The sequence below is a fragment of the Lacerta agilis genome, chromosome 2 (genome assembly GCF_009819535.1).
Source record: "Lacerta agilis isolate rLacAgi1 chromosome 2, rLacAgi1.pri, whole genome shotgun sequence".
NCBI classification, from domain to species: Eukaryota; Metazoa; Chordata; class Lepidosauria; order Squamata; family Lacertidae; genus Lacerta; species Lacerta agilis.
The window spans coordinates 4,529,355-4,546,253 of NC_046313.1; the positions used below are offsets into that span (position 1 = coordinate 4,529,355).

The 16,899-nt window shown below is 45.5% G+C and overlaps 1 protein-coding gene across 3 annotated transcripts in view; it reads left to right on the plus strand.

The window, feature by feature from the left end:
* Window positions 1-8,640: 8,640 nt before the first annotated feature.
* Window positions 8,641-16,899, plus strand: part of PIP4K2C (phosphatidylinositol-5-phosphate 4-kinase type 2 gamma) — a 36,960-nt gene continuing 28,701 nt past the window's right edge. Inside the window, exons 1-2 of one of the 3 annotated variants that reach the window (XM_033137652.1) lie at window positions 8,697-8,802; window positions 13,546-13,640. Coding sequence is in view for 1 of the 3 variants with exons in the window: in XM_033137645.1 (XP_032993536.1) it covers window positions 8,674-8,802 (129 nt within the window). In the remaining 2 variants the exon portion in view is untranslated. Of the gene's footprint in view, window positions 8,803-13,545; window positions 13,641-13,842; window positions 13,928-16,899 lie in introns of all 3 variants that reach the window. The other 2 variants (XM_033137660.1, XM_033137645.1) reach the window with 2 other exon arrangements.

The following is a 16,899-nucleotide window of genomic DNA, read 5'->3' on the forward strand; positions in this document are numbered from 1 at the left end:
CCCTCTACCACTGCCGTCACAGCAGATAGTGCAGGCTATGGCCCACATTTGAGAGTGACTGAGCTGGCGGAATATGGGGCAGGAGAACTCCAGGGAGGAGATTCCCCCTGTGCCAGAGAGGAAGCAGCTGGGATCCCGTGTTTCAAGCAGTTGGAGAAATTGTCTGGGCGTGTGAGATTGGAGGCCCTGACCCACAACCCAGAAGGAAGGGGGGCAGAAGACTGGACCCAACATGGACTGAGAACTGTGTTTGATGTACTCAAGGATAAGAATTCTGGGGAAACGTGGGCATTCAAGTTTTACCAGCAGAATTGGTTTAATAACCCAGAGATTCTTAGACAAATTAGCAATTCGAGAAGCTAATATTCTCTCTCTCTGCCTTTCCGTCACTGTACTTTCAATGATGATCCTAGCATGCAGTGTTTGCTGTGCCTGCTGTGGTAAAGGATCACCTGTTCACAAGGCCAGAAGAATACAAGTCCAAGCAGCAGAAGATGTGTAAGAGGGAGAAAGGAGAAAGGAGGAGAGAGATGCCGAGGGAAGAACAGGAAGTCGAGGGAACACACGAGACCGAAGGATGGAGGAGACTCTGCCCCCCCACACGGTCTGAGGGATGGTGGAGCGGCTGAAAAAGGTTGCTGACCCTTGTCCTAACTCTTGCCTAACTCTTGGTGTGTATCTGAAGAAGTGTGCATGCACACGAAAGCTCATACCAAGAACTAACCCAGTTGGTCTCTAAGGTGCTACTGGAAAGAATTTCCTATTTTGTTTCCTATTTTGTTTCGTCTTGGCTTACAATTAGTTAATATTCTCTCCCTCTCTCTCTCTTTCAGTGACCTTACTTTCAATGTGGGCCCTAGCCTGCACCTTTTGCTGTGGCCGCAGGGGTAGAGGGACACCTGTTCACAAGGTGGAAAGAATTCAGGTTTTAGCAGCTGAATTTGTTTAAGAACCTGGAGATTCTTTTCACCTTGTGGACAGGTGTCCCTCTACCACTGCGGGCACAGCAAAAAGTGCAGGCTAGGGCCCACATTTGAGAGCAAGACGAAACGCCCAAACCCACAAGCACAGAGTCTATTCATTGTATTAGCAGGTTGGGTTGTTCTAACTCCTGGTTAGCAATTCCACAAGCTAATATTCTCTCGGAAGGTGAAAGCAGTAGAGACGTAAGTTAGCCCTTTCTTCTTTCATGTATTTTCAAAAGGATTTTTCAGCGGAACAGAACGGAGGATATGGAATGCTACAGGCTTATGCACCTCAGCTGGATCTGCGGCAGTAGACACGTAAGTAAGCCGTTTCTTCTTTCATGTATAAGACTATTTGGGGGGACTCAGATTTAAGAAAATGGGGGAATATGGCCCAGAGTATAAGACGCCCCTTAATTTTTGACATTATCTTTTAGGAAAAAAATCAATTATGGAGGCGGAACCTTGGAAGATTTTCCTTTTTGTCATCGCCTTCTTGTTCATTGGTAAGTATGAATCATGCTTGCAACTTTTGGGGTGAATCAGAATGATCTATTTTGACATTCAGGAGCTAACCCACAAATAACGCTGCAGGTTAAGAACTTTGCTTCAGGATAAGAACAGAAATTGTGCTCTGGCAGCAGGAGGTCCCATTAGCTAAAGTGGTGCTTCAGGTTAAGAACAGTTTCAGGTTAAGAACGGACCTCCAGAACGAATTAAGTTCTTAACCCGAGGTACCACTGTAAAAGGGTACATTCTACTCATGCCCAATGGCCTTCTCAAACCAGCCCACGGATGGTCCAGGAATCAGTGTGTTTTCACAAGACTAGAATGTGTCCTTTTTTAAAAAATTGCTGACCCCTGTCCTAACTCTTGGCTTACAATTAGCTAACATTCTCTCTCTCTCTCTCTCTTTCAGTGACCTTACTTTCAATGTGGGCCCTAGCCTGCACTTTTCGCTGTTGCCGCAGTGGTAGAGGGACACCTGTTCACAAGGTGAAAAGAATTCAAGATTTACCAGCAGAATTTGTTTAAGAACCCGGAGATTCTTAGACAAATTAGCAATTCGAGAAGCTAATATTCTCTCTCTCTGCCTTTCCGTCACAGAGACAAGATCTTGCAGAGGAAAAAGCAGGAAAATTTGATGATAGAAGGAGGAACTATTGCCATTTCTAAAGAGATCCCGAAAAGGTTGTTGCTGAAGAGACGGAATTATAGGACGTTAGCCGATGCACTGAGAAAGAAAGGGATTTGGTTTACTTGGGAGTTCCCAGAAGGACTTTCATTTATTTTTAAAGGGAAGAAGAAGACCATAAGATCTACAGAAGAGGCGGAAAAATTCAGGAAAAGACTCTGCCCCCCCCACACACTGTCTGAGGGATGGTGGACCGGCTGTAAAAGGTTGCTGACCCCTGTTCTAACTCTTGGCTTACAATTAGTTAATATTCTCTCTCTCTCTTTCAGTGACCTTACTTTCAATGTGGGCCCTAGCCTGCACCTTTTGCTGTGGCCGCAGGGGTAGAGGGACACCTGTTCACAAGGTGAAAAGAATCCAAGTTTTGCCAGAAGAATTGGTTTAATAACCCAGAGATTCTTAGACAAATTAGCAATTCGAGAAGCTAATATTCTCTCTCTCTGCCTTTCCGTCACTGTACTTTCAATGATGATCATAGCATGCAGTGTTTGCTGTGCCTGCTGTGGTAAAGGAACACCTGTTCACAAGGCCAGAAGAATACAAGTCCAAGCAGCAGAAGATGTGTAAGAGGCAGAAAGGAGAAAGGAGGAGAGAGATGCAAGGAAAGAACAGGAAGTCGAGGGAACACACGAGACCGAAGGGTGGAGGAGACTCTGCCCCCCCCCACACGGTCTGAGGGATGGTGGAGCGGCTGAAAAAGGTTGCTGACCCCTGTCCTAACTCTTGGCTTACAATTAGTTAAGATTCTCTCTCTCTCTCTCTTTCAGTGACCTTACTTTCAATGTGGGCCCTAGCCTGCACCTTTCACTGTGGCCGCAGGGGTAGAGGGACCCCTGTTCACAAGGTGAAAAGAATCCAGGTTTTACCTGAAGAATTGGTTTAATAACTCAGAGATTCTTTTCACCTTGTGAACAGCTGTCCCAATACCACTGCTCTCACAGCAGAAAGAGCAGGCTATGGCCCACATTTGAGAGCAAAACCAAATAGCAGCAAAGAATAAAGAGATGGAAGAGACATTGCAAGAGGTAAAGAATAAAGTGATAAAACAGGAAGATGTTGTGAAAAAAAATGCAAACAGAACAAAGAGAGGCGAGGAAAACACAAGAGAAAATCAAAGATGAAATAGAAGAACTGCGGAAAGTGCAGGAGCAGATCTGGGATGCTATTGCTGTTTCAGAGATGAAGCAAAAAGAACTGACGCTGCGCCTCAAAGGGATTAGAGAAAGTCAAGATGAAGATATTACCATGAACGTAAGGAAAGAGTTGGACGAGGAGGAGCTTATGCTGGACATTGATAAGATCTTTCAGATTAAAAACAGCAGAGGAAGGAACAATAAAGGTCCAGGAGATTGCCTGCTATTTCTGAACTCTAGGTTGTTGAGAGAAAAAATTCTCATGACATGCAGACTGAATCCGCTGCGAATTGACGATAGACAGATTGAAGTGATGAAAGAAATTCCTGTAAGGCTATTGAAAAAGAGAGATACTTTTAAATTTATGACTACAGCGCTGAAGAAGAGTAATATACGCTTTAGGTGGGAATTTCCCGAAGGACTGACCTTTACTTTCAAAGAGAGAAAGAGAACTTTTAGATCGGGGGCGGAAACGGGAATCTTCTGGAGGAAATATGCGGAGGAACTAGGCGGAGAAAAACCACCAGCGTGAGCCCCGACCGACACAGATTCAGATCAAGTGCTATTTTAATTTGTATGCCATTTAGCACTGTTCTGATTTTTTTCTTTTCTTTTTGTTCTGATTGCTTGATTTTTACTCCCCTCTCTCTTCTTCTCTTCTTTCCTTCTTCTAACTTGGGTCTTTGGTCTGCATTGCCAAACACCCTCTTGCTTCAATACTTTGACAACCAGAGTGGTGCTCTGGATTAATAGTTACAATATAAAGCAGATCAAGGATCTGACAGGATTCTGAAAGTCTTACAGCATGGGTACGCAAACTAAGGCCCGGGCCCCGGATGCGGCCCAATCACCTTCTAAATCTGGCCCCCAGACAGTCCCAGAATCAGTGTGTTTTTCCATGAGTAGAATGTGTGCTTTTATTTAGAATGCATCTCTGGGTTATTGGTGGGGCATAGGAATTTGTTCATTCTCCCCCCCCCCCGCAAAATATAGTCTGGCCCCCCACAAGGTCTGAGGGACAGTGGACTGGCCCCCTGCTGAAACGGTTTGTTGGCCCCTGTTCTAAATCTCCACTGCCTTGCAGACAAACTCATTCATCAGAAAGTCATTGGGACCCTGAGCTTAACCCTCAGGTAATATCATCACCCTGCCTTAAACTCACTGTACTTTGGGGATCCAACAAAGGGATTCATTTCTTTACTCAAACTATAGACCAAATGCCACATCCAACAAGTTTTCCAGTGCTGCATCTGTATGCTAGGAGAGAAATGCCTTCTATGTAGGACATTACAGTGCAATACACCTCATATATATAGAATTAAAATTGGAATGCAAGAAAACACATTGTATATAGAAAGAAATAAAAGAAGGAATAAATTACAATTAAAAATCACCGACCACCCTACCATGGCACACAGAAGTTGCTGCAAGGGGTAGCAAGACCTTCAGCAATTCTCAAGTGGTCCGTGGGAAGAAAAGTATCAGAACCACTGGTTTAGAACTTCAGAAAAGAGAAACAACCGACTTCCTTGGTTCATTTGGAGAACTGACATGTTTCTTCAGAATCTGCTACATGCCTTGTGCTGGTTTGGGCCAAATGCATCTCATCGGGAAGTCATAAACGGAGGCTGGCAAGTAAGAGAGAGGAACGTAAAAGAGTTTTGCATCCCATCCTGGACAGTAGCGGATGCGAGGGGAGCAAGACGTCAGGGCATGTTCCATAGAGTCAGTGACCTGCTGAAAGTTGCTGCTGCCGGTGACGTGGCAGAATTTTAATACTTTCAGACCTGTGTGTGGGATATAGGAAACAAAAGAAAAGTTAGTGATGCAAATATATGGATGTATTTATTTCTGCATTTATTTATTTGATGTGTATGCTGCCCTATACCTGCGCAGGAGATATTTTGGGTTCTGAAGGGATATGTTAGCTTCTCGATTTCTCTGCCTAGGAGGTCCAAATCTAAGGAGGGGCATCGGGAACATTTTCTTTGCTTTAAGACGGAACCTTTTTCAACAGGAGATTAGACAGTGTCAATGTGTATTTCAGGCAGAAGGGGGGGGCCTCGAGGATTGTATCTAGGTGAGGGTTGCCATATGCCGGGTTCAGGCGTGGGCGATCCAGGCTCTGTCTCTGCCTCGGGCAGGGCCAAATTTAGGTTTGATGAGACCCTCTGCACTTCTTTAAAAAAAGCATAAACTGGTCTCCTTTCTTAGAGTTGCCTCCCAGGATCAAGCGCATAGCGGACGCTGTTTTGGTGTGAGTGTCTGCAATGGTGGAGGAAGCTGCTCGGGCTCCGCTCATAGCGGGTTCCTCCTGTAGAAAGGCCAATATCTCCTCTTTTCCAGGCCTATCATTATTTGTATTTCTGCTGGTAGATTTCCACAGTGGCTTAACCTTAAGGGTGGAGCAAAGCTTGGGCCGGAGGGGTTGCTCAGGGGCTAACCGATTTGCCGGCCTCTGTATAGCTGGGAATATAGGTACAGCGTCCAAGTCTGCAAGCACCCTTTTGACTATGATGTGGGGTGGCATTTGGGGGAGGAAGCAGGGGGGTGGCATGGCTTTGAAATTTGAGAAGTAGCTTGGTTACTTTTGGATGGCTCGGCAGTTTCTCCAGCGTTTTTAAGTCCGGAGAGCCTTTATCCAATCTCAAAAGTTCAGATAAGGAGGGGCAGACTCACATCTGGAGATCCAGCGTAATTTGTTCTCCCAGTTATTTTCGATCATCAGAACTATCTGATCCAGCTGCAAATTTATTTCTGCATTTAATTATTTGATTTGTATGCTGCCCTATACCTGCGCAGGAGATAACCTAATTATTTTGGGTTCTGAAGGGATATGTTAGCTTCTGGATTTCTCTGCCTAGGTCAGGAGGTCCAAATCTAAGGAGGGGCATCGGGAACATTTTCTGTTGCTTTAAGACGAAACCCTTTTCAACAGAGCGTTAGACATTGCTAATCTGTATTTCAGGCAGTAGGGGGGGCTCGAGGGTTGTATCTAGGTGAGGATTGACATACGCCGGGTTCAAGTGAGGGCGACTCGGCTCTTCTTTCCCTCTGCACTTTTTAAAAAAGCATAAACTGGTCTGCTTTCTTAGAGCTGACTCCCAGGATCAATTGGGCAGCGGATGCTGTTCTGGTGTGGATATCTGTGTCTCTCTCTCCCCCTCCCCCGCTAATCTTTTCCCTTTTCGACCATGTGTGTGATTTTCTGTGTGTCACAACCGCTTGTGCTTCCCTTTCCGTGCAGTAAATGAGGAGCCCGTAGCAGCACCCTGCCTGCCTGCCCCGCCCACCCAAGGGTCCCTTTACCTTTGCTCCACAACCGCAGTGTTGGGCTGAGTTGGTCTCCCACCTGGGGCATCTCCCCCCACCCCATGTGTCTCCTTATGTATCATCTCTTTTTTGCCCTTCAAGATAAAAGTTAGAAGCTTCCTGTTATCATTCTGCGCTTGTCTGAGAGAGAGAGAGAGAGAGAGAGAGAGAAAGGCAGTAAGGGTACCCTTTAGCTTGTTCGATTGTGCGTCCTCTGAGCTTTCTGTGACACCTGGCCTAGCATTTTGGCCTTAGTACCTCCTGTCCTTTCAGTTTCCAACACACACATGCACAGCCTGCAAAACAATTTCAAGAAATTCAAGGAATATCTAAGAAACACTGGAATACAATGGAAAGGCATGCCAATAAGATACTTGGGCATGTGGTTACCAGAAAAATGCCCATTGCATAATACCCCCCCCTTTTGTGTTTGTTGCCTCTCTTATTGTGCTATTTGTGCAACCCTGTATGTATTTATAACCTTCCATGATGCACATACATAAGTGTATTGCTATCTTGCCTCAAAGCACAACACTACACATGCTTCCCCCTATATTAAAAGTATAGCACAATTATATACCAAAATTAACTCCAGCTCTATCCCCATTGATTTGTTAAAAACTCAATACTCTGTGAGACGAGAAGAGAACATATACCTCCTATAAGAGAACATGGGAGCAGGATTTGCTGAAATTCATCTTCACCGTCGTTTTCTCTCTCTCTCTCAACAATCTATAATATCACATCAGATCCAATAGGGGCCAAATCCACTGCCCATAAAGGGTTTCTGGAGTCTCAGTGAAAAGCTTTCTGAAAAGTGTCATTCTCAGCTGGCAATGGAAAAAAAAAGCTCCATTTCATCTTAGTCTGAAAGGCATGAATGAAACAGCAGGAAGCATGATGAGTGAATGTAGCAGGGAAACATGTACAATGCTCTTCTTGTCACATGCACACATGCCATCACAGAACTAGAGAATTAACTGAAAAGAGCAACTCGGAGATGAAGGGAGTGCAACGTGTTCCAGAAGACAAGTGGTTGGTGCTTAAGAAAATAAGCAGAAGGATACAACAGGAGAGGATGAGCCTAGAGACACAACAGAAACTGCTAAAGCTGCATGGGGGGGCGGGTAGATGTGTATTTTCCTCTCCTATTAGCAAAACTTACTGGGTTGTATCAAAAGTTTGCAAATCACACTCCTCCCAGAGTAAAAATAAATAAATCCCTCAGCAGGCTTTTAAAAGAGAACTGTGGGGAAACCCAAAGCAACATGCTCGGGGCTCAGGCAAGCCCTCCAGCCATCCAAAACCTACATCAAACCAGCTAATCTGAGACAGGGAGGGCAGGACTGTAAGGCGTGGACTCGACAGTAGGCTCCCACGGAGCACGCAGCCGTCTCCCTCAGCGGAGCCGCCCGCCCTGGCTCCACGCCGGGCTCCCCCCTAAGGAAAGAGCGCGCAGGCTGGGCGGGCCGGCGCCGGTTCGGCCATGTATGGGAAGCGAGGCCCGGCTCGTGGGCCCGCGAGGAGATATATGATAGCCATCCCCAAATGTCTAAATGGCTGCCACGTGGGGGATGGAGCGTGCTTGTTTTCTCCTGCTCCGAAGGGTAGGACTCGAACCCATGGCTTCAAGCTACAAGAAAGCAAATTCCGACTAAATATCAGGAAAAAACTTTCTGTCACTACGAGCTGTTCGACAGCAGAATAGATTCAGCAGAGGTTGGGTGGCCGTCTGCCCTGTAGGGTCTAGTTGAGAAGGATCCTTGCATCAAGTTCCCTTTTAACTCTTTTAACTCTATACAGTAATTCTATCTATGATTCATCTGTTACCGGAAGTGCAGGTCATTCTCCCCCCCCCTCCCAACAGTCAATCTCTCTCTCCCTCCCTCATTGCGTCACTCCGCGCTTTTCCTCTATGCCCCGGCCGACTCTGCTTCCCTCCCTCCCTTTGTGTCACGTGACGGCGGCATCAGCTGATCGCTGCTTCCGTTGCCGGCGGCGGCGAGGGCGAGAGAGCGGCGGGCAGGGCAGCTGAGCGGGCGAGGGCTGGTAGCGGCGGCGCCCGGGGATGGCAGCCTCGGTGGGGCCGGGGACCCGCACGAAGACCAAGAAGAAGCACTTCGTGCCGCAGCGTGTGAAGGTGCTGCGGTCAACCGACCCTCTGCTGGGAGTGCTGGGCTGGGGGATCAACCATCAGGTAACGCCTCCCGGTCAAACCCCAAATTGGGATGGCTCAGTGGGTAGAGCGTGGGACTCATAATCTCAGGGTCGTGAGTTCGAGCCCCACGTTGGGTGAAAGATTCCTGCATTGCAAGGGGTTGGGCTAGATGACCCTCGGAATCCCTTCCAATTCTACCCTTGACCCATGTATGTGGGATGTGGCGGGCAGCTAATGAGTTGGGGCGGGATCTACGCCTGCTAAGTGGGGGAAGGAAGGTTCTTGTTTAGGATCCATTCACAAAACTGTCCTGAATGGCAATAATTTTGCATTTTTCTATTGTGATCCGCCATGGGATCTTTGGATGAAGGACAGTATACAAATTATTATTATTTACATGCTTAATCTCTTTGTAGCAAAACAACAACCCCCAAACTCCTTAAAGACCATAAGACTTTATTATGGCACATGCTTTCGCGGGCCGGAATCCCCTTCATCAGATGCACACAAAGCATTGTCCTGATCCAGAGATATTTGGCAACCTTGGTATCCAACACATTTCTTCCCACCACCTCTTGTTACCTCTCTTTCTCTTTATCACTTCACCATCACCACCCTTCAAGATATAATAGCTTATAGTAGCTGCCCCTCTTCTCTTTTCAGTTATCCTTCCCCAATACATGGGGCTAACAAATGTTCACTGTGTGAATACACTGGCTGGCATTACTGCTTTGTTACAGTTTATATTGGCTTTACGTTAATGTAGGCACTTTCTCGGCTGTTGTGAACTGTTTTGAATGCGTGTTAGGGAAGTGTAGTATTTGTTTGAAAATGAAGCATTCTTCCAAAGGCAAATAAACAGCATCAATAAGTACATTGGTCAAACCTTGATATTAAACAGATGTCTCTATGTTCTCTGTGGACACTGCTCTTGATGGCTAGGCTGAAGGGGTGAACCAACACATTCATCTCTTTCCCCTTTTCTGTCTTGTCCCTTGCTTCCAAATCTGGTGGATGAGGACTGGCCATCTGATACTAGGGTGGCTAAGAAAGAATCTCAACCATACATCGCACAGATATCCCCCGAATTTGCCATAGTTTCAGGGAGATTTTCCTTATTTACTGCAAGGCTGCAGCAATCTCACCCTTCTTACGTGCCTGTGAATAGCCCATGTGCTGCTTCAAAATGTGGAGGAGAGACAGGTGTTCTGACCACCTTGCTGTAGAAAAAGAAAACATTTCTTCAGTTGGAAGAGTGTAGTTGCAGGTAGCAGGCTTCTGGTAACCGGATCTGAAACTTTCCTTTATTCATCTGATGCTCGGTGATAATTTCCTTCTGCCTGGGTCTAGCAGGTGGAGTTTTGGAAAGGAGTCAGGTAGCTGCTGTGGGACTTTATTGGGATCAAGCAGGTACCTTTGTTTGTTTTGTTTTTGTTTGATTAATGTGTTTTGTGTCTTAATTTTGTATTTCTATTTTGTGAACCAGCCTGTGATCTTCAGGTGAAAGGCGGTATACAGATATAAATAAATGAATACTGTACACAGGTTGTAGTCCTAAACACTCTTAACCAAGCAGTAAGCCCCACTGAACACAGTGGGGCCTACTTCTCAGTGAACATGCATAATATTACTCTTTCAGTCATGTATCTGTGGACTGGCTCTCAAGGAACTCTCTGGGTGAACCTGACATCAAAAAATATTTCCCTCCATTTGAGATCATAATCTTGGAATTTTGCATTAAAGGATTTTCACCAGCGAACAAAAATGAATGAACAAAGAAGTAGACAGATTACTTCTCAAAATGTCACTTTTCATTCTCAAAATACCCATCCCCTTCACTTGCTTGCTTTTCCATTTGATTCTTGCAGGGCATTGGACCCCCTGAGTCCCTTCCAACTCTTATGATTCTGTGGCTCTATAAAGCGATAGCTAATGTGGTGCCCTCCAGATGCTGTGGACTACAGTTCCCATGATCCCTGACTGTTGTGATGCTAACTGGGGTTGATGGGAGTTGTAGTTCACAATATCTGGAGGGCACCATGTAGGCTATCCCTGGTTGATACCAGCACTTCTTAGTTTTAATCTCTTACCAAACAATGCCCTTCTCCCCATAAGACTCTCATCTCTTGAGGTGGTATTTTTGGGAATCATCGAAGAGACAGAGATGCTGAAATGGCATCAGTTACCGGTACTCAACATTGACTATCCTGCCATTGTTACTGAGCAAATACACTTCTTCCTCTGGGACCTGCATAGTTTTTTTTTGCTGTCATTGTTAGGTATCAGTACTGAAGTGGTACCTGAAGATCGCCTTCCCCAATTTTCCCCAATCATTGTTGTGTCCAATTCCATGTTTGGTCACCTATTCTCTTAACATTTACCTTTTAGTCTCCCTTGTGGGACTGGAAGCCATGAACAGCAGAGATGTGTTGGGGCTAATAGCTGAACTGTTGTCTTGTGGAATCCTCTATCCATCCTCCATTCTTGCTGTTTTTGTTCCGTGTTTTTGCTCTTGACCTACTACCAGTATCCTATGCTAGTCCTTTTCATTAGTGAGTGGTATGCTTTCTCAACCCCATAGAAGCTTTGTTGGGAGTGTTTCTGATCTGTCAGTAGAGATTATATAAACCCTGTCACCCTATTGGGGATTTTTTACAGGACTCTGACTGGCTGAAGATTGATTGGCCAATTGGGCTCCCTCTCATGCACCCAAAGCTTCTGGCAAAGATTATTTTTAGACAGTAGACGGAACAGCAAAACTGTTATCCACACTTAATTTGGTATAAACTTCACTAAACACAGTGGGACTTATTTTCAAGAAAACGCTTGTAGGGTTGTGCTGCTACTGATTTCTCTAGCATTTCTCCTTTTTGTCACTTAGATACCTTTTCAATTTTTACTTTAGAATGTTTACATGTCTTTTTGAATAAAAAACTCATCCAAGCTGGCTTGCATGTTAAAAGTACATCAACAGTGATAGAATAAAACACGCAACCTGAAACTCCTGAAAGGCAATTCAGATGACACATTCTATATAAGATACTGCTATATGTTATATAACATCCGCAGTAAAAGATTCCTGCAGCTGAATAATGCGGCCTGTCCACAAGCCACCTGAAACTGTTCTCGCAGCACAGCTTTCCAAAATGATTAGTGTTGTGGACTTCTCAAGGTCAGCATGTAAGGCTTTCCAGAGTGCCATGACTTTGTTAAGGCAGTACTTCCCAGGTGACTACATATAGTCTAAAATTCAGGATGGTAGTCAGCATCTTGCTCTTCAGCTTCATTATTTTCATATTCCTCATGACAAGGGGTTCACCAACACTGTTTAGCCTTGTTTTGGTCCCATTGGGAGGCATCTTCCATGTAATCCCTTGAAGTGTGGTGTTTCCTGTTCTTTACTGAAATCCCTTGCTGAAGTGCATCTAGGTTCTTTTTTTCGTTTGAGTTAATAGGGGAAGGTAAAGAATGAACTTTACATGTCCAAGTATGGCTCAATCAAAATTTACTTTGTTGTTGTTCAGTCGTGTCCAACTCTTCGTGACCCCATGGATCAGAGCACGCCAGGCACGCCTATCTTTCACTGCCTCCCGCAGTTTGGGCAAACTCATGCTAGTCGCTTCGAGAACACTGTCCAACCATCTCATCCTCTGTCGTCCCCTTCTCCTTGTGCCCTCCATCTTTCCCAACATCAGGGTCTTTTCTAGGGAGTCTTCTCTTCTCATGAGTTGGCCAAAGTACTGGAGCCTCAACTCAGGATCTGTCCTTCCAGTGAGCACTCAGGGCTGATTTCTTTAAGGATGGATAGGTTTGATCTTTTTGCAGTCCATGGGACTCTCAAGAGTCTCCTCCAGCACCATAATTCAAAAGCATCAATTCTTCGGTAATCAGTCTTCTTCATGGTCCAGCTCTCACTTCCATACATTACTACTGGGAAAACCATAGCTTTAACTATACGGACCTTTGTTGGCAAGGTGATGTCTCTGCTTTTGAAGATGCTGTCTAGGTTTGTCATTACTTTTCTCCCAAGAAGCAGGTGTCTTTTAATTTCGTGACTGCTGTCACCATCTGCAGTGATCATGGAGCCCAAGAAAGTAAAATCTCTCACTGCCTCCATTTCTTCCCCTTCTATTTGCCAGGAGGTGATGGGACCAGCGGCCATGATCTTAGTTTTTTTTGATGTTGAGCTTCAGATTTACTTACTTTCTCTTTAAGAATTTACTTACTTTCTCTTTAAGAAGAGGATTTGTAGCTATGAATATGGAGATTTGCACCAAGTATGCTACATGTAGATTCTTGGTGTTCTTGGCTTCTGTTTCCACAGTTGGAATGCACATGTGATGGAATGACCAGGTCAGTTGGGCCTTGAATGCCCTGGTGTGCTCTCATATTAACAAACGGGGATTGCTTACTGAGGGACTCCTTTCCATGGCTCATAGGAACATGAGCAGCCTTATTTTGGGCACTGCAAAAGTGTCAAGAGTGCAGTGCTCTGATAAATGTATTAAAGCATCATGAGTGGAAGCTGCAGTTCTTGTTGCACACTCTGCAACATCCTCTGTGATGAGCCTGGCTTCATTTTTCAGCTCCAAAATAATGTCACTCCTCAGACCTTGGATGTGAAGGGAATTAACCAACACCTGTAGGCCTAAAGTGTGTTTTCTGTAGAACAATATTGGCATCTCTTTGTGAGATGCTTGCACAGGTCTTAAGCTGTCTGGCTGCATTCCTTTCTTTTCCCCTCCCTAAGCTCAACTGACCCTTTCCCTCTGATTCCAACAGTTTTACGACCCCAAAGTATTGGGGGAGGGCGGAGCATATGAGCTCTATGGCACAACACCAGGATAATTCAGATTCCGGAATGAAGGAGGCGGCTGGTACGTGGGCCTCAGCGCATGCCCTTCTGCCTTGCAAACTGTCTTGATTGCCGCAAGCATAAGCCTCTCGATGAACAAAAAGCCAGTTTGCTTCCTTCCGTTTTGCCCTTCAGTGCTTCCAAAGTGTGATTGCAAAGCTTGTATTTGTGCCTAAAAATAATACGCTGTGTGGCTCGTGTTCCCTCCCCTCCTCTCTTTTAAGAAACGAGATAAAATAGAATTGGTGAAGTTAAGTCTGCCTTGCGTGTCTTGGGTCCTTTTCACTTGGCCTGGATGGAAACTTTCTGGTAATATATCTTGGCTTAGGTGTTTCCAGATCATTCTAACCTCTTAACTCTGTGTGTGCAGTCTTCTTCCGTATGGCTATTAATGTTGGTGGGAGATAAGTTTCCATTTTAGAACTGGCTTACTAAATCGCAAGCTGCATTAACTCATTTAGAAGCACTGACTCTGTTCTGACCCTCGTTCAGTGTTGGGAATGATACCAGAGAAACTTGATAATTATAATGGAACAGTCTAAATATGCATAGTACCGTACAGTCTCTCTTTCTTCCTCGTAACAGCCTTACGAAGCAAGTGGTGATTTTTCTTACTGTTTGAGAAAGGAAACTGGAGCAGTCTTTGCCCTTGAATCAGAATGGGTTCACTGGCATTAGCCTCTTGACCTCAGTTCACCATCTCTGTTCTCAAACTGAATGACTGCATGTGCAGAACATGGTTTGTGGGAATAATGATAATAATAATAATAATAATAATAATAATAATACAGTCGTACCTTGGAAGGCGAACAGAATCTGTTCCAGAAGTCCATTCAACTTCCAAAACGTTTGGAAACCAAAGCGCAGCTGCTGATTGGCTGCAGGAAGCTCCTACCACCAATCGGAAGCCACCTAAACCCTGTTGGACATTCGGCTTCCAAAAATAGTTCGCAAACCGGAACAATCACTTACAGGTTTGCGACGTTCAGGGGCCAAAACGTTTGAGAACTAAGCTGTTCGAAAACCAAGGTACGACTGTAATGATAGTTATACCCCGCCCATCTGGCTGGGTTTCCCCAGCCACTCTGGGCAGCTCCCAGCAGAATAGTAAAAACACATCAAACTTTAAAAACTTACCTAAACAAGGCTGCCTTCAGGTGTCTTCTAAAAGTCAGATAGTTGTTTATTTCCTTGACATCTGAAGGGAGAGTGTTTCACAGGGCAGGCGCCATTATCGAGAAGCATAGCTGTCAACTTTTCCCTTTTTTAAAGGGAAATTCCCTTATTCTTAATAGGATTCCTCGCAAGAAAAGGGAAAAGTTGACAGATACGCCGAGAAGGCCCTCTGCCTGGTTCCCTGTAGCTTCACTTCTCGCAGGGAGGGAAAGGCCAGAAGGCCTTCGAAACTGGACCTCCAGTTGAGCGATGGGGGTGGAGACGCTCCTTCAGATATACTGGGCCGAGGCTGTTTAGGGCTTTAAAGGTCAACATCAACACTTTGAATTGTGCTCAGAAACGCACTGGGAGCCAGTGTAGGTCTTTCAGGACCAGTGTTATATGGTCCTGGCGGCCACTCCCGGTCACCAGTCTAGCTGCTGCATTCTGGATTAGTTATAGTTTCTGAGTCACCTTCAAAGGTAGCCCCACATAGAATGCATTGCAGTAGTCCAAGCGAGAGATAACTAGAGCATGCACCACTCTGGCAAGACAGTGTATGGGCAGGTAGGGTCTCAGCCTGCATACCAGATGGAGCTGGTAGACAGAGGCCCTGGACACAGAATTGATCTGCGCCTCCATGGACAGCTATGAGTCCAAAATGACAACCAGGCTGTGTACCTGGTCCTCATGGGCACATTTATCCCATTCAGGGCCAGGGAGTCCCCCACACCTGCCCAACCCCTGTCCCCCCAAAACAGTACTTCTGTCTTGTCAGGATTCAACCTCAATCTGTTAGCCGCCATCTATCCTCCAACCACCTCCAGACACTCATACAGGGCCTTCACTGGTTCTGATTTTTTGGCGAGGAGAGCTGGGTATCATCCACATACTGGTGAACACCCATCCCAAACCCCAATAGCACTTCTCCCCCTGCATATACACCCCCATCCTGCTCCAGGGTTCCCCCTCCCCAACCTTGTGGAGCAGATTGAGGGCAGTGCATGGGGAAAGGAAGGGCAGAAGTTCAGTGGCACTTGTGGAAATCATTCTGCACATGCAGCGATTTAGTTAGATACAAACCATAGTATATTTTTAACGCTGGTTTAATATGACGTTCAAATCAACGCACTGTTTATGGCTTTGTTTGATAGGTTAAACTGTCCCATGTCAGAAGACTTCCAGCTGAATGAGCTTGCAGTCACACTGCCACAACACCCCTGTGCAAATAATTGGCCTGATTATTTTGCTATGGTTACTGTTTTCTCTGAAGCATATTGGGTCTTGCAGGTTTTTTTGCCACAAAGGATATATCCCAGATTGGTTCGTGCCTGTAGGCCCAATAAATAACTTTGATCTTTCCCAGAAACCTGAAGTGAGGAAAAGCTACTAAACTCCATTGGTCCTGTTGGTGGCTGACAATAACTGGAGTGCTCTCAATTTGAGTCTAGTCCAAAGGCACATGACGCAGTTCTGCGGTTTTGAAGCCAAGTAGGTCAGGCCCTTTTAGGCATTTTGATGGAAGACTGCATGGGAACTGGATGTAAACGGCTATGAACTCTTTGGAGGGAAAGTGAAGTGAAAGTGGAATAAATCCATAAGGAATAGTGTACTCCAGGGATCAGGGATCTGTGGGCTTCCAGGTGGGACCAACTCCCATCATCCCTGACCATTGTCCATGGTGCCTGGGGGTGTTGGGAGTTGAAGCCCAACAGCAACATCTGGAGGACCACAAGTGCCCCCCTTTGATCTATGTTTGCAGGGTCATCACACCATATTCAGCATTAGCCGGTATTTGATACCTACTGTTTTATTCTCTCCACTCAGCCGTCCATGTGTATTATGTACCCACTGACTTTGCCTGTGCAGTGTGTATGCTGTGATTCTGGGGCAGCACAGAGAACGTGCAGAATCCAGTGGGATTCAAACTTCCTGAATATCTAACCTTTAATCTTTGTAAAGTCAAGTTTCTAGACCCCATGGTTGCAATTACATTCTTGAAAATGTGTAGGTGATGCCTGTGGAAATAACAGAAGCCAGCCAAGTCTTTCTGTGGCTAGGTGCAGAGCTTCCATGTCCTCCAATAGACTTTTTTTCTTGCCTTTTCCCTCTCTCTCTCACATTCA